The sequence below is a fragment of the Magnolia sinica genome, chromosome 12, assembly GCF_029962835.1.
Source record: "Magnolia sinica isolate HGM2019 chromosome 12, MsV1, whole genome shotgun sequence".
NCBI classification, from domain to species: domain Eukaryota; kingdom Viridiplantae; phylum Streptophyta; class Magnoliopsida; order Magnoliales; family Magnoliaceae; genus Magnolia; species Magnolia sinica.
Genome location: NC_080584.1, coordinates 67,036,603 through 67,060,699, shown reverse-complemented (window position 1 = coordinate 67,060,699; position 24,097 = coordinate 67,036,603). Strand labels below are relative to the sequence as shown.

The following is a 24,097-nucleotide window of genomic DNA, read 5'->3' as shown; positions in this document are numbered from 1 at the left end:
TTTCAAATTTTAGGGTTGTAGCGAGCAACTCGTCCATCTCTCGAATCACATCATCATTCGATTCAGAGGAGTGGTCCAAACATGTTTCATAAGAGTTATGAGGGTCGGTTGTAAGGGGCCCATCTTCACTTTTAAATCAGACATGTCAGGTGAAGAGAGTAGCTCATTATGACCGACCACTTCGTGTACGACTTGATCATTGACCTGGACCAAACTTGAGATTGATTCTAGGGAAATTTGGGTTGCACGTTCATAATAGTCATCCCAATAAGCATCATTGTCTAATTCAGTCCAATAGTGCGCACTCGGGATAGGATCGCTTTCCTCACATTCCATTCCTGACTTAGGTTGAGGTTCGAATAAATTAACATTTACCTCATCATTGAAATCCTGTTTGTCATGTGAGGGAGGTGTGTCATCATCACTTTATTTGAAAGATACCCATGTCTCTTGACCATTCCTTTGGACCGTCTTTAAGATCGACTCATCGGGAAAGTGAACCATCTGCTTATTAATGGAATCCAACTCCTCATCTAAATTACAGATTTCTTCAAAAGCGAGTGAGAATCACTTTCCTCGCATTATATTTCTGGATTGGTTTGTAGTTGGGATGAGCGAGCTTCCTCTATCCTATCTAGGCGCGAATTGAGTGCTTCCATTGCTTTTCTAATTTCCGCAAGAGACTCCATGTTACGCTGAATTGAATCCTCTTGGATCGTTTCTGGTTGGATCTCAAAGGTAGGGGATCCAAGAGAATAATTATTATAACATGTTGTTGATTCATTTCCCCAATCTTGATGTTTCCACTGATTACAGTCATACGGATCATAGGTCGGAGAATCTGATGGTTGGTGATACATATTATCACTCATAATATAATCACGCTTTGTTTTCTTTTTATCGGATGGATGATTATAATTCTCACTCCTATAATTATGATAATCTCAACACTCACATATTGTTTTATTAATCCGTGGGGTGTAATTATTTTCCCGCATATGATCAGGTAATGACTTCTTAACTGGTGGATCTTTATATTCCGATCGGTTCTCAAAGATAGTTTTAGAAAAGTTTTGAGACATAGGTTGAATTCTATCATCATCATCCCAATATATGTTATTCTTCTCAGCATACTGACGTTCCCACTCGTGCATATACATGGTGAAACCCTAACTCTGAATCTAATCTGGAAAAAAGAAAAAAAGAAAAGAAAAGATCCTACAGCAATATGGAAATTAAGAGGAGGAGAAGTTAGAAAGAATGTACCAAATGAGAAGTTCCTATGTTAAGATCCTACAAAAGAAGACAAAAAAAGATTATTTTCTAAAATAGAAAGTCTAAAGTTAGAAAGTTCCTAAAATTGAAATAAAAAGTTTGTTTCTAAAAAGGAAAGTTCCTTAAACCTAGAAGCTAAGTTAGTTTCTAAAAAGAAGACCTAGAATTAGAAAGTTTCTAAAATAGAAAATCTGAGCCTAAAATTAAAATGTTTTTTAAAAAATAAACTAATTCTTAAAATGGAAAGTTTCTAAAAATAAAATAAAGGAAAGATGAGTTAGTTTTTAAAATTAGAAAGAATTTTTAAAAAGGAAAATAACTAACTTAGTTTCTAAAACAAAAGAGGAAAGTTTCTAAAAATAAACTAGTTCCTAAAAATAGAAAAATACTAGAAAATAGAAAATTTCTAAAATTAAAAGAAAGCCTAGAATAAGAAAATTTCCAAAACTCAAACCCTAATTCTAAAAATAAAAAAGGTAGAGGAATTAGAAAGGGATTACCAATTTAGAAGTTATTTCAGGATCCTACAAAACAGGAAAACAGGTTAGTTTCTAAAATAAAATAAAATAAAAACTTTAACCTAAAGTTAGTAAAATCCTAATCTTAACCTAATTCTAAAACTAATTAATCTCAAAAAATGTAATCGTCAATCCCCGGCAACGGTGCCAAAAACTTATTCACTCTCCAAGTATAGGGTTGTGATGTAGTAATAAACTCTGTGAGACCGAGGTCGAATCCCAAGGGACTGATACCTGTACGTAATCTGAAACTCACTAGAACTAGAACTAGATTAAGATGAAATCTAAATCGATTGTAATTTAAGGAACACTTATGAAAAGATTATCTAAAACTTAAAAAATTCAGGGTAAGGAAGCTAGGGTGCCAAGGATCCACTTGTAGAGATCAGGGAAAACTTATGCCTGTTTCAAGAACTCAACTGGACTTAGAGTCCCATCTTCATCCAGTTGAAGAATGTAACCATGGAAATCAAAACTGAACTTCCTTTGATCTAATTTTCAAGAGATGAATGGTATATGAATTAGAATGGATTCCATCACCAAACCATGCTCAGGAGACAAGGTAAACAACAGATTCAAACTAATTACCAACCAATCAACAAGCTATGAATGTTAGGAAGGGCACCGTCATCCAGCCAGGCCCAGGAGACGATGGTTAACAACAGGGCTTCCTGACGTCACAAACATAAAAAAAGGGAAAGGAGATACTCAAAGCCATCGCAGACCCATTGTAATTTTAGTCACAACAGACCATTAAAAACTAAAAATATTCCCATAATAAAGTTAAATCAAAATCTATTCAATCTAAACAAAAGGCCCACGCATAAATTCTCTCATCACGCTACAAGCTTCACCTCTTAGCCCTAACTAAGAGGTTTAGCCAACCATGATTAGGCTAAATCCCTTAACAAAAATAATAAAATAAAAATAAAAGGAAAAAACTACAAACTCCAATCTCCCTCTTATGCACGTCCAGCCCCAAGCCGAGATCTCCCCTTACATTCTCTCTCTCTTTTATAGACAGCCAAGAGGTCGGCTGTTTGCATAGTCGGTGGATATCTTTACGCAGAGAACCTTCTGGACTATTCTTACGCAAGTCGTTCTTGCGTTGAACCTGATCTTCGCACCCAAATGTTTTTTAATGAAAGGACGGATTCCCTGCGGTCGTTTATGAATGATATACAAGATGAATGGCCTGGATCAGCCATCTGATCGGTGATGGTGGCTCACCTGGATCGACCGCAGCTCTGTTGCGAAACAGAGCTTGCGCGTCCTGCATTGTGAACGTCGGTGGGCCCCATGTGTGACGCTATCTGCGGAATCCACCCCGTCCACCAGTTTCTTCTTGAAAAGCCCATCGGGAATGTACGGTTCTTGACTGATTTCGGTGTGACCCACATGGTTTTCTACGCTGCCGTCCGTCTTACGTTTAGACGGTTGAAATTCGATCCACGCTATTTTCTAAAATTCTGTCACCTAAGATTGAATCATACGGATTTTATAAATTAATGGACGGTTCAGATCTTCACTTTACATGATGAGTGGGGCCCATTGGGCAGACCCGACGTCGGACAGCGTAAACGCTGTTGCATTTTCTAATTTGGAAGAAGGAGTCGGTCAGCGTGCACTGACCGACTATGGTGTAATGGTGCACGGCTGGTGCGCGTGTACACCTTGCACACGCACTGTACATGTGGGTCCCACGGAGATGTTTGTGAGACATCTGCTCCGTCCATCCGCTTTCCCATTGAATATAAGGGGTTGAGACCAACTTTGTGGCATATCCAGATATCAGGTGGGCCTCGATTCAGGATTTTATGTGCTAATCTGTCCGTTGGGCCATTTATGCAAGGATCCAATGGCTGAAATTTGACGTTTACGGTTAATTTATGGTCCTCAGGCCAAATATGAAATCTTGACCCGAACGGATGGTGAGAACCCTATGATCTTACATTCAGGACACGTTTCAGGCCTCTTTAACGTGAACAACTTGACTTTCTTAGATTCATGACATGTAAACTCTTCAATTTCGGTCTCTGGAGTCCGGTCCATGGCCTTGGTGATGCTTGAGCATTAAGTCCATGCTTTTTGCATCCTTTTTCGGTCCAAGCTTGCAAATGTACCTTGCATCACAACACGATCAAATCGGACCGTTAAACAGTACCATGTTCATAAAATCCGACAATAACTGGGGTTTACTATGTAATATTTGACCCTCAACACAACCCCCAACCAGTATTTTGCTTCTCCCGAGCAAATTATGCGAAAAATAAGTTAAGAATTACAGGACAATTCCTACAAACCCGAGTGATTTTTGAAAAACAATCCAAATCCTAGAGTTATAAGATTCATGAATGTTGGGCCTTACCTTCTCCTGGACTTAAGCGCATGGTAGATTCCATAGTCAGGCTCAGAGTATTAATCCATTAATTAGAAAATATTCTAAACATTGAGTTCCATTAGTGTATATAGTGTAAACCCTGCTTACATTAAGAGATCCAATCGTCACTTTCCATACATTGACGATCAAAAGAGCATTCAGGACAACCTAGACCAAAACTTGTCTTACAGTTCTTCTTTTCATTCTTCCAGCTTTTGGTGTTTTCATCGATTAGCTGGGGAATCGAATCTGTACTTATAGGGAGCAAACCCATGGTGAAGACCGTTCGCCCAATCCTTTTCCGAATCTCAACTGTGGGGAATCGAACCTTCACCTATAGGGAGCAAACCTATGGTGAAGACCATTCGCCCAACCCTGGATTTTTTTTTTTGGGTATTTTCTTTTTCTTTAATTGATCATGACCGACAACTTTTCCAGGCTTGATTCCTTACATGCTTAGTGATTACCAAGTTAACCCTTCAATATCAAACTGAAACCTTAATGTGGAAGCGAGATGTGACATGTGAAATCCTGACTCAATCAATGTTTTAAAAATTCTAATCATGGATTAAAAATTCAAATTGTAACTGTGAAATCTAACAAATAACTAAATCCAAGAGTAGTAAATCACTAACATTCCGTATCTTATACTTCTCAAATCACGATTATCCTTCAAAATCACTTCGAATTCACAAGAAAGTCCAGAAAAATTTGAAATTTTTTCACAAATTTTGCTTAAGACCAAGCAAACACTGATTAGGTAACCTAATCTCCCACCCCCAACCTGAAAGCTACATTGTCCTCGATGTAAAAGAACTAAGCATGCAATGCACATGGGATAACGAAAGTAAAAGAGGAGTGATGGAAAGATAGTACCTGGAGGAAGGAATCAAGAGGCTTTTCCATAGAGATCTCAACATGAAAGTCGGTCAGCACAAGAGTGAAGACACGAAAGCAACTATCCTAAAACAATGTAGGAAGTAAACTAAGTTAATGGCATAAAACCTTCTATCCTAGAACAACATAAAGAAAACTACCTTAGTCCTATGAAAGCAGGAAAAACTACTCGATCATGTCACATGGTTCTTCTTCCGGCCAGTATCTTGATAAATTTCTCAGTAGATTTCTCAACAAGATCATCCAAAAGCCCTTTTTGCAATAGGCTTGGATGCCCTGGAGCATGAATTTCCAGAGAAATTTATGGACCTTAGTATAAGGTTTCCTTTTAATTTCCTGAGGTGTCCAAAGTATATATGATTCACCTATGACAAAGAAAGTTTCAGAGTTAGTACCTCATGGTGAATCGGAGACTACAGGTAGATAAAATTCAGAAAAATTCTCAGGAAGTAATGTAGTCTCAATGCATTCCGAAGTTTCAAACATTGGTTCAATTTTTAGCTCCTCTTCCTTTAATGGTAAACATTCAGGGTCTGGGGAAGGAGGGGCTTCAGAGTAAGGGTTCTCTCGGTCAGTGATGACTACTAAGATGTTGTCTTGCAAGGCATCCACTTTGTCTTTTGACATGGGATTGTTTGAATCTGCAATGTGTGCCAAGCAATCATCCAAAGAGTTGGGAAGTTCAGCTGAGCGTGACTTATTTTCCACATTGGAGCTCATGATGATCTGCCCAAGGAATCCATTATCCTTGAAAGTGGATGGAGATAAGCTCTCTTGCTTCAGTCCTGCACAGACATATTGAAAATCAATAGGGGAAGCATTTATGTGATCACTCTATTCATTGAAACTACTCGATTGAGGCGTTGAATTGTCAAACGTGTACAGCTCAGATGGTGGCTTCAACTGAGTGGTTTCAAATTCCAGGGTCGTAACGAGCAACTCATCCTTCTCCCGAATCACATCATCATTCGATTCAGAGGAGTGGTCCAAACATATTTCATAAGAGTTAGGAGGGTCGGTTGTAAGGGGCTCATCCTACACTTTTAAATCAGACATGTCAGGTGAAGAGAATAGCTCATTATGACCGACCACTTCGTGTACGACTTGATCATTGACCTGGATCAAACTTGAGATTGATTCTAGGTGAATTTGGGTTGCACGTTCATAATAGTCATCCCAATAAGCATCATTTCTAATTCCGTCCAATAGTGCGCACTCGGGATAGGATCGCTTTCCTCACATTCCATTCCTGACTTAGGTTGAGGTTCGAATAAATTAACATTTACCTCATCATTGAAATCCTATTTGTCATGTGAGGGAGGTGTGTCATCATCACTTTATTTGAAAGATACCCATGTCTCTTGACCATTCCTTTGGACCGTCTTTAAGATCGACTCATCAGGAAAGTGAACTATGTGCTTATTAATGGAATCCAATTCCTCATCCAAATTGCAGATTTCTTCAAAAGCGAGTGAGAATCACTTTCCTCGCATTGTATTTCTGGATTGGTTTGTAGTTGGGATGAGCGAGCTTCCTCTATCCTATCTAGGCGCGAATTGTGTGCTTCCATTGCTTTTCTAATTTCCGCAAGACACTCCATGTTACGCTGAATTGAATCCTCTTGGATCGTTTCTGGTTGGATCTCAAAGGTAGGGGATCCAAGAGAATAATTATTATAACATGTTGTTGATTCATTTCCCCAATCTTGATGTTTCCACTGATTACAGTCATACGGATCATAAGTCGGAGAATCTGATGGTTGGTGATACATATTATCACTCATAATATAATCACGCTTTGTTTTCTTTTTATCGGATGGATGATTATAATTCTCACTCCTATAATTATGATAATCTCAACACTCACATATTGTTTTATTAATCCGTGGGGTGTAATTATTTTCCCGCATATGTTCAGGTAAGGACTTCTTAACTGGTGGATCTTTATATTCCGATCGGTTCTCAAAGATAGTTTTAGAAAAGTTTTGAGACATAGGTTGAATTCTATCATCATCATCCCAATATATGTTATTCTTCTCAGCATACTGACGTTCCCACTCGTGCATATACATGGTGAAACCCTAACTCTGAATCTAATCTGGAAAAAAGAAAAAAAGAAAAGAAAAGATCCTACAGCAATATGGAAATTAAGAGGAGGAGAAGTTAGAAAGAATGTACCAAATGAGAAGTTCCTATGTTAAGATCCTACAAAAGAAGACAAAAAAAGATTATTTTCTAAAATAGAAAGTCTAAAGTTAGAAAGTTCCTAAAATTGAAATAAAAAGTTAGTTTCTAAAAAGGAAAGTTCCTTAAACCTAGAAGCTAAGTTAGTTTCTAAAAAGAAGACCTAGAATTAGAAAGTTTCTAAAATAGAAAATCTGAGCCTAAAATTAAAATGTTTTTTAAAAAATAAACTAATTCTTAAAATGGAAAGTTTCTAAAAATAAAATAAAGGAAAGATGAGTTAGTTTTTAAAATTAGAGAGAATTTCTAAAAAGGGAAATAACTAACCTAGTTTCTAAAAACAAAAGAGGAAAGTTTCTAAAAATAAACTAGTTCCTAAAAATAGAAAAATAATAGAAAATAGAAAATTTCTAAAATTAAAAGAAAGCCTAGAATAAGAAAATTTCTAAAACTCAAACCCTAATTCTAAAAATAGAAAAAGTAGAGGAATTAGAAAGGGATTACCAATTTAGAAGTTATTTCAGGATCCTGCAAAACAGGAAAACAGGTTAGTTTCTAAAAATAATAATAAAAAAAACCTTTAACCTAAAGTTAGTAAAATCCTAATCTTAACTTAATTCTAAAACTAATTAATCTCAGAAAACGTAATCGTCAATCCCCGGTAACGGCGCCAAAAACTTGTTCAATCCCCAAGTATAGGGTTGTGATGTAGTAATAAACTCGGTAAGACCGAGGTCAAATCCCAAGGGACTGATACTTGTACGTTATCTGAAATTAAATAGAACTAGAACTAGAATGGGATGAAATCTAAATCGAGTGTAAGTTGAGGAATAATGATGAAATAATTATCTAAAACTTAAAAAATTCAGGGTAAGGAAACTAGGGTGCCAAGGATCCACTTGTAGAGATCAGAGAAATCTTATGCCTGTTTCAAGTATTCAACTTGACTTAGAGTCCTATCTTCATCCAGTTTATTTGTGTATCCATAAAACTGAACTTCCTTTGATCTAGTTTTCAAGAGATGAATGGTATATGAATTAGAATGGATTCCATCACCAAACCATGCTCAGGAGACAATGTAAACAACAGAATCAAACTAATTACCAACCAATCAACAAGCTATGAATGTTAGGAAGGGCACCGTCATCCAGCCAGGCCCAGGAGACGATGGTTAACAACAGGGCTTCCTGACTTCACAAACATAAAAAAAGGGAAAGGAGATACTCAAAGCCATCGCAGACCCATTGTAATTTTAGTCACAACAGACCATTAAAAACTAAAAATATTCCCATAATAAAGTTAAATCAAAATCCATTCAATCTAAACAAAAGGCCCACGCATAAGTTCTCTCATCACGCTACAAGCTTCACCTCTTAGCCCTAACTAAGAGGTTTAGCCAACCATGATTAGGCTAAATCCCTTAACAAAAATAATAAAATAAAAATAAAAGGAAAAAACTACAAACTCCAATCTCCCTCTTATGCACGTCCAGCCCCAAGCCGAGATCCCCCCTTACGTTCTCTCTCTCTTTTATAGACAGCCAAGAGGTCGGCTGTTTGCATAGTCGGTGGATATCTTTACGCAGAGAACCTTCTGGACTATTCTTACGCAAGTCGTTCTTGCGTTGAACCTGATCTTCGCACCCAAGTGTGTTTTAATGAAAGGACGGATTCCCTGCGGTCGTTTTTGAATGATATAGAAGATGAATAGCTTGGATCAACCATCTGATCGGTGATGGTGGCTCACCTGGATCGACCGCAGCTCTGTTGCGAAACAGAGCTTGCGCGTCCTGCGTTGTGAACGTCGGTGGGCCCCATGTGTGAAGCTATCTACGGAATCCACCCCGTCCAACAGTTTCTTCTTGAAAAGCACGTCGGGAATGGACGGTTCTTGACTGATTTTAGTGTGACCCACGTGGTTTTCTAAGCTACCGTCCGTCTTACGTTTGGACGGTTGAAATCCAATCCACGCTATTTTCTAAAATTCTGTCACCTAAGATTGAATCATACGGATTTTATAAATTAATGGACGGTCCAGATCTTCACTTTACATGATGAGTGGGGCCCACTCGGCAGGCCCAACGTCAGAAAGCGTAAAAGCTGTTGCATTTTCTAATTTGGAAGAAGGAGTCGGTCAGCGTGCGTTGACCAACTATGGTGTAATGGTGCACGGCTGGTGCGCGTGTACACCTTGCACACGCACTGTACATGTGGGTCCCACGGAGATGTTTGTGAGACATCTGCTCCGTCCATCCGCTTTCCCATTGAATATAAGGGGTTGAGACCAACTTTGTGGCATATCCACATATCAGGTGGGCCTCGATTCAGGATTTTATGGGCTAATCTGTCTGTTGGGCCATTTATGCAAGGATCCAATGGCTGAAATTTGACGTTTACGGTTAATTTATGGTCCTCAGGCCATATATGAAGTCTTGACCCGAACGGATGGTGAGAACCCTATGATCTTACATTCAGGACACTTTTCAGGCCTCTTTAACGTGAACAACTTGACTTTCTTGGATTCATGGCATGTAAACTCTTCAATTTCGGTCTCTGGAGTTCGGTCCATTGCCTTGGTGATGCTTGAGCATTAAGTCCATGCTTTTTGCATCCTTTTTCGGTCTAAGCTTGCAAATGTACCTTGCATCACAAACACGATTAAATCGAATCATTAAACAGTACCATGTTCATAAAATCAGGCAATAATTGGGGTCTACTATGCAATATTTGACCCTAAACACAAACCCCAACCAGCATTTTCCTAGTCCCGAGCAAATTATGCGAAAAATAAGTCGAGAATTATAGGACAATTCCTATGAACTTGAGTGATTTTTGAAAAAGAATCCAGATCCTAGAGTTATAAGATTCATGAATGTTGGGCCTTACCTTTTCCTAGATTTAAGCGCATGGTAGATTCCATAGTCAGGCTCAGAGTATTAATCCATCAATTAGAAAAATTGTAAACATTGAGTTCCATTAGTGTATATAGTGTAAACCCTGCTTACCATCATTAAGAGATCCAATCGTCACTTTCCATACATTGACGATCAAAAGAGCATTCAGGACAACCTAGACCAAAACTTGTCTTACAGTTCTTCTTTTCATTCTTCCAGCTTTTGATGTTTTCATCGATTAGCAGGGGAATCGAATCTGCACTTATAGGGAGCAAACCCATGGTGAAGACCATTTGCCCAATCCTTTTCTGAATGTCAACTGTGGGGAATCGAACCTTCACCTATAGGGAGGAAAGCTATGGTGAAGACCGATCGCCCAACCCTGGATTTTTTTTTTGAGTATTTTCTTTTTCTTTAATTGATCATGATCGATAACTTTTCCAGGCTTGATTCCTTACATGCTTAGTGATTACCAAGTTAACCCTTCAATATCAAACTGAAACCTTAATGTAGAAGCGAGATGTGACATGTGAAACCTGACTCAATCAATGTTCTAAAAATTCTAATCATGGATTAACAATTCAAACTATAATTGTGAAATCTAAGAGATAAGTAAATCCAAGAGTAGTAAATCACTAACATTCCGTATCTTATACTTCTCAAATCACGACTATCCTTCAAAATCACTTCGAATTCACATGAAAGTCTTGAAAAATTTGAAAATTTTTCACAAATTTTGCTCAAGACCAAGCAAACACTAATTAGGTAACCTAATCTCCTACCCCCAACTTGAAAGCTACACTGTCCTCGATGTAAAAGAACTAAGCATGCAATGCACATGGGACAACGAAAGTAAAAGAGGAGTGATGAAAAGATAGTACCTAGAGGAAGGAATCAAGAGGCTTTTCCATAGAGATCTCAGCATGAAAGTCGGTCAGCACAAGAGTGAAGACACAAAAGCAACTATCCTAAAACAATGCAGGAAGCAAACTAACCTAATGGCATAAAACCTTCTATCCTAGAACAACATAAAGAAAACTACCATAGTCCTATGAAAGCAGGGAAAACTGCTCGATCATGTCGCAAGGTTCTTCTTCCGGCCAGTATCTTGATAAATTTCTCAGTAGATTTCTCAACAAGATCATCCAAAAGTCCTTTTTGAAATAGGCTTGGATGCCATGGAGCATGAATTTCCAGAGAAATTTATGGACCTCAGTATAAGGTTTCCTTTTAATTTCTTGAGGTGTCCAAAGTATATATGATTCACCTATGAAAAAGAAAGTTTCAGAGTTAGTACCCCATGGTGAATCAGAGACTATAGGTAGATAAAATTCAGAAACATTCTCAGGAAGTAATGTAGTCTCAATGCATTCCGAAGTTCCAAACTTCGGTTCAATTTTCAGCTCCTCTTCCTTTAATGGTAAACATGCAGGGTCTGGGGAAGGAGGGGCTTTAGAGTAAGGGTTCTCTCGGTCAGTGATGACTACTGAGATGTTGTCTTGCAAGGCATTCACTTTATTTTTTGACGTGGGATCGTTTGAATCTGCAATATATGCTAAGCAATCATCCAAAGAGTTGGAAAGTTCAGCTGAGCGTGGCTTATTTTCCACATTGGAGTTCATGATGATCTGCCTAAGGAATCCATTATTCTTGAAAGTGGATGAAGGTACGCTCTCTTGCTTCAATCCTGCATTGACAGATTGAAAATCAATAGGGGAAGCATTTATGTGATTACTTTGTTCATTGAAACTACTCAATTGAGACGTTGAATTGTCAAACGTGTACAGCTCAGATGGTGGCCTCAACTGAGTGGTTTCAAATTCTAGGGTTGTAAAGAGCAACTCGTCCTTCTCCCGAATCACATCATCATTCGATTCAGAGGAGTGGTCCAAACATGTTTTATAAGAGTTAGAAGGGTCGGTTGTAAGGGGCTCATCCTCCGCTTTTAAATTGGACATGTCAGGCGTAGAGAGTAGCTCATTATGACCGACCACTTCGTGTACGACTTGATCATTGACCTGGACCAAACTTGAGATTGATTCTAAGGGAATTTGGGTTGTATGTTCATAATAGTCATCCCAATATGCATCATTGTCTAATTCCGTCCAGTAGTGCACACTCGGGATAGGATCGCTTTCCTCACATTCTATTCCTGAATTAGGTTGAGGTTCAAATAAATTAACATTTACCTCATCATTGAAATCCTGTATGTCATGTGAGGGAGGTGTGTCATCATCACTGTATTTGAAAGATACCCACGTCTCTTGACCATTCCTTTGGACCGTCATTGAGATCGACTCATCGGGAAAGTGAACCATATGCTCATTAATGGAATCCAACTCCTCATTCCAAATTCCAGATTTCTTCAAAAGCGAGTGAGGTTCACTTTCCTCACATTGTATTTCTGAATTGGATTGTAGTTGGGATGAGCGAGCTTCATCGATCCTATCTAGGCGCGAATTGAGTGCTTCCATTGCTTTTCTAATTTTCGCAAGACACTCCATGTCACGCTGAATTGAATCCTCTTGGATCATTTCTGGTTGGATCTCAAAGGTAGGGGATCCAAGAGAATAATTATTATAATATGTTGTTGGTTCATTTCCCCAATCTTGATGTTTCCACTGATTACAGTCATACGGATCATAGGTGGGCGAATCTGATGGTTGGTAATACATATTATCACTCATAATATAATCCCGCATTGTTTTCTTTTTATCGGATGGATGATTATAATTCTCACTCCCATAGTAGTGATAAACCCAACACTCACATACTGTTTTGTTAATCCGTGGAGTGTAATTGTTTTCCTGCATATGATCACTTAAGGACTTCTTAACCAGTGGATCTTTATATTCCGATCGGTTCTCAATGATAGTTTCAGAAAAGTTTTGAGACAGGTTGAATTCTATCATCATCATCCTAATATATGTTATTCTTCTCAGCATACTGACGTTCCCACTCGTGCATATACATAGTGAAACCCTAACTCTGAATTTAATCTGGAAAAAAGAAAAAAAGAAAAGAAAAGATCCTACAACAATATGGAAATTAAGAGGAGGAGAAGTTAGAAAGAATGTACCAAATGAGAAGTTCCTATGTTAAGATCCTACAAAAGAAGACAAAAAAAGATTATTTTCTAAATTAGAAAGTCTAAAGTTAGAAAGTTCCTACAATTGAAATAGAAAGTTTGTTTCTAAAAAGGAAAGTTCCCTAAACCTAAAAGCTATGTTAGTTTCTAAAAAGAAGACCTAGAATTAGAAAGTTTCTAAAATAGAAAATCTGAGCCTAAAATTAAAATGTTTTTTAAAAAATAAACTAATTCTTAAAATGGAAAGTTTCTAAAAATAAAATAAAGGAAAGATGAGTTAGTTTCTAAAATTAGAAAGAATTTCTAAAAAGGGAAATAACTAACTTAGTTTTTAAAAACAAAAGAGGAAAGTTTCTAAAACTAACTGGTTCTTAAAAATAGAAAAATACTAGCAAATAGAAAATTTCTAAAATTAAAAGAAAGCCTAGAATAAGAAAATTTCTAAAACTCAAACCCTAATTCTAAAAATAGAAAAAGTAGAGGAATTAGAAAGGGATTACCAATTTAGAAGTTATTTCAGGATCCTACAAAACAGGAAAACAGTTTAGTTTCTAAAAAAAAAAAAAAAAACCTTAACCTAAAGTTAGTAAAATCCTAATCTTAACCTAATTTTAAAACTAATTAATCTCAGAAAACGTAATCGTCAATCCCCGGCAACGGCGCCAAAAACTTGTTCAATGCCCAAGTATAGGATTGTGATGTAGTAATAAACTCGGTAAGACCGAGGTCGAATCCTAAGGGACTGATACTTGTACGTTATCTGAAATTAAATAGAACTAGAACTAGAATGAGATGAAATCTAAATCGAGTGTAAGTTGAGGAATAATGATAAAATAATTATCTAAAACTTAAAGAATTCAGGGAAAGGAAACTAGGGTGCCAAGGATCCACTTGTAGAGATTAGGGAGATCTTATGCCTGCATCAAGAACTCAATTGGACTTAGAGTCCCATCTTCATCCAGTTGAAGAATGTAACCATGGAAATCAAAACTGAACTTCCTTTGATTTAGTTTTCAAGAGATGAAACGTATAGGAATTAGAATGGATTCCATCACCAAACCATGCCTAGGAGACAAGGTAAACAATAGAATTAAACTAATTACCAACCAATCAACATGCTATGAAGGTTAGGAAGGGTACCGTCATCCAACCATACCCAGGAGACGATGATGAACAACAGGGCTTCCTGACGTCATAAACATAAAAAAGGGAAAGGAAATACTCAAAGCCATCGCAGACCCATTGTAATTTTAGTCACAACAGACCATTAAAAACTAAAAATATTTCCATAATAAAATTAAATCAAAATCCATTCAATCTAAATAAAAGGCACACGTATAAATTCTCTCATCACGCTACAATCGTCACCTCTTAGCCATAGCTAAGAGGTTTAGCCAACCATGATTAGGCTAAATCCCTTAACAAAAATAATAAAATAAAAATAAAAGGAAAAAACTACAAACTCTACTCTCCCTCTTATGCACGTCCCAAGCCAAGATCCCCCCCTGACATTCTCTCTCTCCCTTTTATAGATAGCCAAGAGGTCGGCTGTTTGCATAGTCAATGGATATCTTTACGTAGAGAACCTTCTGGACTATTCTTACGCAAGTCGTTCTTGCGTTGAACCTGATCTTCACACCCAAGTGTGTTTTAATGAAAGGACGGATTCCCTGCGGTCGTTTTTGAATGATATAAAAGATGAACGGCCTAGATCAGCCATCTGATCGGTGATGGTGGCTCACCTGGATCGATCGCAGCTCTGTTGCGAAACAGAGCTTACGCGTCCTGCGTTGTGAACGTCAGTGGGCCTCATGTGTGAAGCTATCTGCGGAATCCACCCCGTTCACCAGTTTCTTCTTGAAAAGCCCATCGGGAATAGACGGTTCTTGACTGATTTCAGTGTGACCCACGTGGTTTTCTACGCTGCCGTCCGTCTTACGTTTGGACGGTTGAAATCCGATCCACGCTATTTTCTAAAATTCTGTCACCTAAGATTGAATCATACGGATTTTATAAATCTAATGGACGGTCCAGATCTTCACTTTACATGATGAGTGGGGCCCACTGGGTAGACCCGACGTCGGACAACGTAAACGCTGTTGCATTTTCTAATTTGGAAGAAGGATTCGGTCAGCGTGCGCTAACCGACTATGGCTGTAATGGTGCATGGCTGGTGCACGTGTACACCTTGCACATGCACTGTACATGTGGGTCCCAGAGATGTTTGTGAGACATCTGCTCCATCCATCCGCTTTCCCATTGAATATAAGGGGTTGAGACCAACTTTGTGGCATATCCAGATATCAGTGGGCCTCGATTCAGGATTTTATGGGCTGATCTGTCCGTTAGGTCATTTATGCAAGGATCAAATGGCTGAAATTTAACGTTTACAGTTAATTTATGGTCCTCAAGCCATGTATGAAGTCTTGAGCCGAACGGATGGTGAGAACCCTATGATCTTACATTCAGGACACTTTTCAGGCCTCTTTAACATGAACGACTTTACTTTCTTGGATTCCTGGCATGTAAACTCTTCAATCTCGGTCTCTGGAGTCCGGTCCATTGCCTTGGTGATGCTTGAGCATTAAGTACATGCTTTTTACATCCTTTTTCGGTCCAAGCTTGCAAATGTACCTTGCATCACAAACACGATTAAATCGGACCGTTAAATAGTACCATGTTCATAAAATCCGACAATAACTGGGGTCTACTATGCGATATTTGACCCTCAACAGACTTTAATCTTCATAACGAGTTGATTTTTAACTTTTTCTTTATAGATTTTAAAAGCGTCAAGGGCATTTGATTTTTTATTTATAAGATAAAATTTCTCAAAAGGAAAGTAGTCATTTGTCACTACAAGAAAATGGAGCTTTTCCGGCAGCCAAAAATTCCCCTAAAAGTTCAAAAAAAAACTGTCGGTAATGCTTTTACCAGCGGTCATACATGTGCCGCTAAAGGGGGCCATTGCTATATCTTTTACCGATGGTCATGCTTTTTTACTAGTGTTTTTGATGGCCATCGCTATAACAAAGACTTTTACCATCAGTTACTGTCCTTTACAGACGCTTATGCTAACTGCTGGTAAAGCTTGAAGAAGCGCTGGTAAAAACAATAAAAGCGCCAGTAAAAGTTGTAAAAAGCGCCAATAAAAAATGTAAAAAATGCCGGTAAAAATATATTTAAGCACCACAAAAGGTTGCCACAACACCGGTAAAGATTCGCAGAAACGCCGATAAATGCCGGCATAAGTGTGGCTTAAACATTAGCGTCGGTAAAAGTATATTTAAACGCCACCAAATGGTTGGTAAAGTGCTGGGAAATATATGCAGAAGCGCTAGAAAAGGCCCGCCGAAGTGTTGGTAAAAGTATACTTTTGCGTCACAAAAAAGTTCCCAAAACGCCAAAAAATATATGCAGAAATGCCGGAAAAGGCTTACCGAAATGTCATTTAGACATATCTAAGCAACGATATACGTTGATATGGATTTATCAAGGCATCAGTAAAAGCCTCCCGATAGATCTATCAAATGTCATTTAACACTGATATATGCCATGGAAAATGTTTGTAAAACCTTTAAATATGCACCAGTAAAAACTGGTGACCGCCTATAATGGTGCTGACCGTGAGTAAATTTTTTTTAAAAATCCATTTCATTATTTATATTTAATTGAAACTTGTATTGTTTTTAAATATTTAGAACCTAAAAAATGTTGCACGACACAATTAAAAATGAATAATAAATATATTGTATTAGTTTACAATGAAAATTGTATAATAGTTACAATAATATGTTGAAAATGTTCTGAATACATATGAAAATTAAAAAAAAAAAAAAAAAATCCCTCCATCTAGCCATCATTTTCTCTTCCTGCAACCTACATGACAAAATAATAAAGATAAACTAATTACAGTTAAACAATTTTTTGTGATTTGGATTGCATATCCTATGACTTTTAATGGCCTAGTAAGAATGCGTTCCTTCTCATACAAGTCAATGAAAGGAGGGGCCCACTCAATGATGTGATTTACTTCAAAAAAGAAATATAAAAAAGGGGCATGAGATCTTACAGTTGATGAATTTCTACCTAGTTTCACCGTTAGCAACAATACTCTGCCACATATAAACTACTACATCGAAGACCAAACCGCCCTCTTGATTTTTTATTTTACAGAACATACATTATGCTTTGAAAGGGATGTTTCTAAGGACAATGTGCAGCTTGGTTGCTGCTCCAAGGTAGCTACATCCTTGTGTATCAACATAAAAAACAATAAATACTCCTTAATAAATAGCTTAGCAAATAATTCACCACTAAGAATCCATACCAAAACTATCGGTGAAGGTGCATCCATATCTAGACAAGAGTAAGGGAACTGGATACGGAGAGGTTCAGAATTAGAATCAAAATGGCTTTGGATACAAAGAGGTTCAGAATTAGAATCCCTCACCTGAAGATTGCCTTTATATGATTTAAATGATAAATATAATCAAATAAAAGAAAAAGACTACAAATTCATATATCTGATCCTGACATGATTTATTGTCAGTTCAGGTTTCATAGGCCTGAAAAAAACCCCAATTAGCAAATCTGATTAAATTGGATCAATTAGTTTGGGTGCACACGCTCCCACATATTCATAGAGAAGGACGATGCAACTCGGACCCAAGTACGGAAAATCACCTTCCTAATTGCATCCAACTCATAAATCAAAATTTGATTGAACTGGCCTTCCCTCACACCATCCCTGCAAAAATCCAAATCATGAGCCAAAATACCAAACAGAAGCAGAACTTATTGATAGTATGTTATCTATACTTAGCAGTAGAATGACACACCATTCCAAGTGATCTAACCTTCGATGTTGCAGAACTTCTTGCAGAAAGTGGATGTTGTGCTGCAAAGGGAAGCCGAATGAGCCACAAGAATAGTTTGCATGAGAAAAGTAAAACAACCTGAGTCAAGACTCGGAACCATGACAACTTACAAAAAGAAAGTAATTGACAAGAAATTTGTTGATATATTTTCTGTTCTTTCTTTCTTTTTCCTTTATGAAGTTAACAGGTTGCACTCTAAGAGTAAATAAATGAACACAAACCTTGAAGAAATTCATTCATTCGCAAAGAAGACCACCAAATTCACCACGCAGCAAAACCACAATGGATTAGAAACAAATCCAAACATACTCCACAGGTAAGGCCTTGGGCATCCCACACCATACACAAGAAACTTGGAGTTGGAATTTGTATCTGCAACCCAACCTCAAATCGGAAAATAACTCCAACTGATTTTGCCATATTGCCTGATAGGTTGCACAGGTAGAGTAATAATCAAGGATAGTCATCCCTTTTTTTTTTTTTTTTCTTTTTCTTTTTCTTTTTCCCTGCGGTTTGGCCCTCCTGAGTCTTGGATTGGCCTACCTAAACATGAGATGGCATGCATAATGGTCGGTGAGGATGTCCTCAGCATATCACAAATGAGCCCACGAAGCTTTTTACATTTGTAGTGATAACATTACCACAACACTATTTCTCACATATATCTGAAACGATGTGAAATATTGGATTAGTCCAGGTATTATATCATCCATGCTCAATAGTTAATACTGAGGATTTTTTGGTGGATTTCGAAATCCACTACATAAGTGGGTTCCAGATTGATACATATGTTTTTTTTTTTTTTTTTTTAATATATAAATTTTATTAACATTTGATCAACATGGTACATGATATTTTTTGGGCATGGATAGAAAAACAACCATCGCCTATCATATAACCCTGCTACACTAAAAGCAACCTGTAAAGTAGGAAACCAAGACAGAAAAGACAAAATGAAGATTGAAACACATGTTTTATCCATACCATTCATCCATATGTGGACATTCGGGTTGCATATGGGTAAAGATGACTGGCATGATCAGTTGTGAAATCAGATAAATTGATTAAACTTTCATGGCCCACCAAATGTAGGTCTTCCTAAATATTGTTTTTTTTTTTTTTCTAAAGGAAGAATATGATCCCAAGCATGAGATTAGATTGTCAAAATACTCTGATATTTCTAGACATGCAATCATTGTACAATAACAATGTTAATTCCATCTATTGCAATTCCATACCATTTAATCCAACATTCCAAATATGCTCCCAAGGAATTCTAATTCCAAACGCCTCATGTATAAGAAAATGATTAGGGCCATGTTTGGAAACCATGGATGTCATGACATACTGCAGAAAAGGAAAAGGATTTTCCTTTGATGTGACAATTTTTGTTGTTTGGATAGCACAAAACAAGATGGATTGGAGGGTTTTCCTTTGATGTGATGATTTTTATTGTTTGGATAGCACAAAATAGGATGGATTGGACTCCACCAAAAACTCAAAATGCTTTTCCATAACTTAGATTCTTGACACTAGAAACAAGGTGAGTATTGTAAGAAGAAAATGAGAGGCCATGCGTTCTCTTCAGATGAAAGACTTTCTCGAGCCAGCAGGGCCTTTTCCTCCATCAGCGGTTCTTTCCTTCCTTCCTCAAGAAATCCTCAATTGCATAATCCAGGGAGGCTTTGCAACTTCAGATGTCAACCTGGAGAGTTTCTGGCCTCACGACCCCTCCGGGTCTTTCATGATCAAGTCTGCCTGGAGAATCAGCAGAATCTCTACTCCGGCCACTAGTTGGTTGAACTGGTCCTGGCCCAAATCAATCCCCCCCAAGATGTCGGTCTTCCTGTGGAGATTAATCCAAGGAGTATCCCAATAGATGATAGAGTTCAGTCTAAAGGGATATCCCTTGCCTCAAAATGCAATTGCTGCGAGGAAGGCCCGATTTCAGCCCTAGCGCACGAAACCTTACAACACCTCTTTCTCCTCGATCATCAAGCAAACAGGATCTGGCACCACTTCAACATCTTATGTGGTATTTCTCCCCTCTCTCATCTCTCGATTGAAGGTAGGCTGACCCATTGGTGCAGAGCGTCGGCTGCTAGTTGTGCGTCAGCCCTATCCCGCCAAATCTTTCCTATTCTCATCCTATGGGAATTATGGCACTCCAGATACGAAGCTAGGCACGGCCAGAGTCCCATGACAGCTTCTATCTCTATAGCCCGAGTTATTTGGTGGAGCAAAATGGTTTTAGGTGACAGGCCTGTGCTCCACCCCCGTCGGGAGCACCTCAGATTGGGAACACCTGTCACAGCCATCCCTCATCAGAATCTCGAAACCAATATTATCAAGTGGAGCAGGCTAGCGAGTGGTTGGGTCAAGTTGAACGTCGATGGCTCCTCAAAGGGTAACCCGGGCTTATCGGGAGGGGGAGGGATCTGTAGGGGTGACAATGGCTACTTCATCTTTGCTTTTTCGTCCGGATATGGTACGGGGACTAACAATAGAGTCGAGATGCGTGCCATATTCAACGGCCTTACTCTCTGCTTGGAGAAGGGGCTAGATAGAATTGAGATCGAATCTGACTCGAAACTGGTTATCGATCTCCTCTCGGGTAAGCCCCACACCCCTTGGCTCTGGAGATACTGGATCTCTCGGATCAACAAGTTGAGACAGGGGGGCACCTCCTCCCTCAGGCTCATTCATAGGGAAGGAAATGGTCCGGTTGACTGCATGGCCCGAGAAGGGAGCAACAACCAGACCGTCTCGGTGATCGACTATCTGGGCAACCTCCGTGACGCGGTTCGTGGACTCCTCTTCTTAGATAAGGTCGGTCTGGGAGCTGTTAGGAGATCTCATGTGGGCAAGTAATGCTCCCCTGGTTTTCCTTTTTGTTTGCTTGTTTTTTTCTTTAGCAGCGGTCAATGCTCTTAGCCGCCTCTTCTGTACAAAATAGAAGCGCAAGTTTAGGTGTTTTCATGATAGGTGGGGTCCTTTTCTTTTTGTTGGGCCCCACCTGAAGAGCTGTAATTGTCTGTGATTAATGAAATCGTGGCAAGAGTCCACTTTTTTTTTTTTTAAAGATAAAAAACCAAGAAAAAATCTTTAATCTCCAAAGAGATCCCATACTCAAAATACATGAACCACAACGTTTTCAACCACTATCATATATATCTCCAAACAATGTGGAAAAATGCCAACCTACTACCCAAAACAAAATCTCTCCACAACATCTATTAACGAAACCGACCTACTTCAGTTATCCTCTTCAGCAATGGTTGCCCTTTCACTGACATAAATACTGTTAAGAAACTTCCTTATGTCCTTGTTTTTCACATGGCATTTCTGGTTTATCAGGGCTGCCGAGTGTGAAACAAGCTCAACATCATTCCCATCTAAAACAAGTTCGTGCTCAACCTTCTGTACCTTCTTCTCGCCGAGAAAGTTACGGATCTCAATACTCTTGTTGCCGTTGGTGATGCTGGCGTTAATGGGGAAGTGAGAGTACACGAATCTCATCTTGTAATGGTAGCCTTTGGTGATGCCGGTGATGAGATTTTGTACGTGGTTGATAGCGGTACGGATGACGGCCATTGTCTTCCTCGATCCAAACCACGCTTCGACCTTCATTTTCTTACCACCTTCGATCAGCTGGAAATCCAGATTCAGATGTTTAAAGTTCCTCATGAGCTTGCCGTGGGGACCCTCCACCTCGATCATCTTTGCTTTTACCTTGATCTTCATTCCATCTGGAACATCCATCGTCTGGGACGCTAAGATAGTCTTCATCTCTCTCACCTCCTCTCCCCTCTCTCTTCTGTTCTCTTCTATGAGGCCGAGAAATGAAACCCTGAAACCCTAAACCTCTCTCTTATATGAGAGGAGAGAGGGCAAGAGTCCACTTTTCCACAAAAAAAAAAAAAAGAAAAAAAAAGAAAAAAGAGAGACAAATAAAATGAGATTTCCACGACTACACGAAGAAGATCTCAAAACAAGAATCCATGTTTCAATACTTCTTATGGAAATCATCATTGGATAATTTATTGTTTTTTGCCTTTCATTTTCCTTAGATTCCACGTATCCAAACATGCCCAAAGTTCGAATCAAAAAATTATGATAGACTTCAAAACATAAAAGAAAAGAATTTCAAACTTACTCTTTTCTTTTGATTGATACAGTGGAAAGCCATCTAATGAAAATCTTTAGAATATAGCTTATGAGTAAAGACTTGGAATTCTAATAATAAATCAAGCTCAATGGGTCATGGAGTTAGAATTTACAAAACCCTACTGGCAATTAGGATCAGTTAGATGCTTTCTCATTTTCACATCTATGCATTGGCCAAGATTGCCCGTAAACCGTCCAAATCAGGTACACATATTTTCATATACAAAGAATAGTTTCATAAATAAATAAATCAATAAGGTCAACTTCAATGGATCTGCTAAACAGATAAAAGTTCAAATTATCGAAAGCTCAACTTGAGGACCTGAAGAATTGAAAAGTTCAAAACTTTGAATGAAAAACCCTTTTTTGGGTAGTAAAAAATCTATGAAATTCTTGTAGTTGTGTAGAAATGTGAGCCCAATTAAGATCAGTGGTCATCAGATTTCTGAATTGATTGTCCAAAAATGGTGGGTCCTACTTTTCACATAACCGAGTATAACATCCCAGCTTGTATGATTCAACTGGCCCACAAGCTGAGATCCTAGCTTTATGTATACCTCAATATTAATGATACTAAACATATTCTACATAAAACTTATTTCCATGATAATGAGCAGATGGTATGATTTTTGTCTTATGACATCCAAGAGTAAAAAGTCTGAGGAACTTACTGGTTTATCATCTATGTCATCACCATTGGGTTCAACCACCTTTTTAGCAAGCACCTGTTAAAATTCTTGTCAGCAAGAGCTGGCAGAACAATATCATTAAAGAGTTAATAACCAAAACATTGGCAGAACCATGAATCACGAACAACTCCATGGTTTATAAGATCAACAAAAAATAGACAATTACTACAATTTTAATCTTTTTGTTGTTGCATAAGTGGGCTAGCATAAGTAGATGGAAGCAACACAAAAATTTGTGGGCCAGCAGAAGTGGATGGACAACAAGAGAACTTGCTTCGAGCAGTATTGAGGACTGCCTCCGCCCACTAAATAACTAAAATCAGCATCACTAATCATGAAAATTCAAATAGTCAAACTTAAATCTCCTAGATTTTTGTGTGCACAAACAGATACACAAGAATAAAGAACGAACGATTAATATTAATAATTAGGGGTTGTTTTTTCAATCCTTAAAATGCCAAATCAATGTGTTCCTTGGAAGTTAAAAGACTTTTTTTTTTTCTTTCAAAAGTGTATGTCTTTGTTCATTTCATAAAAATACTACCTTTACAACTGGGAACTCCTTTACATAAAATAGGAGGCCCAACATGGAAAACGGCAAAATAATTAGACAATGGCACCACCGAGGATCACACCATTTTAATCGATCCCAAACCAACCCTGTCAAGAAAGATAATACCTCTAAATTGACGAGGAAGCTCTGATTGTTTCTTAAAACAAGCATGAGACTGAGAAGCACTTCCTAAGCGAGCCATAAAATCCGCCGGCGAGTTCCCTTCCCTTAGGACGTGCACAAATTTGGTTCTACCCCTCCTCCTCAGCTGATTAATCCTATACAATCACGCCTTCCATTTCCAACCTAGCTGCGCCACTCCATTGATCAGATCTACTACTAGCCGCGAATCCGATTCTATAATGATTTGACAAAAACCCCTTTGTAGACCGATTGAGAGGCCATCATGCAGCGCGCGAAGTTCGGCAATAGTGTTTGAGCCGATACCATAACCAACTGAAAATGCAAAAATAAAATCACCCTTCTCCCCTCTACAAGTTAAAAGACTTCAACATGGCTATGTTGGGTGTCAATAAGATCAATATTAAAGCAAAAATTATATGGAATTCCATTA

At 38.2% G+C, this 24,097-nt stretch overlaps 2 protein-coding genes and 1 long non-coding RNA gene across 3 annotated transcripts; 1 reads left to right on the top strand and 2 right to left on the bottom strand.

Moving 5' to 3' along the window:
- Positions 1-17,398: 17,398 nt before the first annotated feature.
- On the bottom strand, positions 17,399-18,580 carry LOC131220600 (uncharacterized). Its single transcript, XR_009158717.1, has 3 exons — positions 18,094-18,580; positions 17,921-17,984; positions 17,399-17,486 (listed from the first exon to the last, which is right to left on the bottom strand). It is a non-coding gene; the product is annotated as an uncharacterized LOC131220600 (long non-coding RNA).
- A 1,107-nt stretch (positions 18,581-19,687) lies between these two features.
- Positions 19,688-20,985, top strand: LOC131220191 (uncharacterized). The gene is made up of 2 exons (XM_058215154.1): positions 19,688-19,866; positions 20,286-20,985. The coding sequence occupies exons 1-2, from the start codon at positions 19,688-19,690 to the stop codon at positions 20,983-20,985; spliced, it is 879 nt and encodes a 292-aa protein (XP_058071137.1).
- A 213-nt stretch (positions 20,986-21,198) lies between these two features.
- LOC131221570 (large ribosomal subunit protein uL6-like) lies at positions 21,199-21,995 on the bottom strand. The gene has a single exon (XM_058216854.1). It carries the CDS (start codon positions 21,901-21,903, stop codon positions 21,370-21,372), a length of 534 nt encoding a protein of 177 aa, XP_058072837.1. The 5' UTR covers positions 21,904-21,995; the 3' UTR covers positions 21,199-21,369.
- Between the last annotated feature and the right edge of the window lie 2,102 nt (positions 21,996-24,097).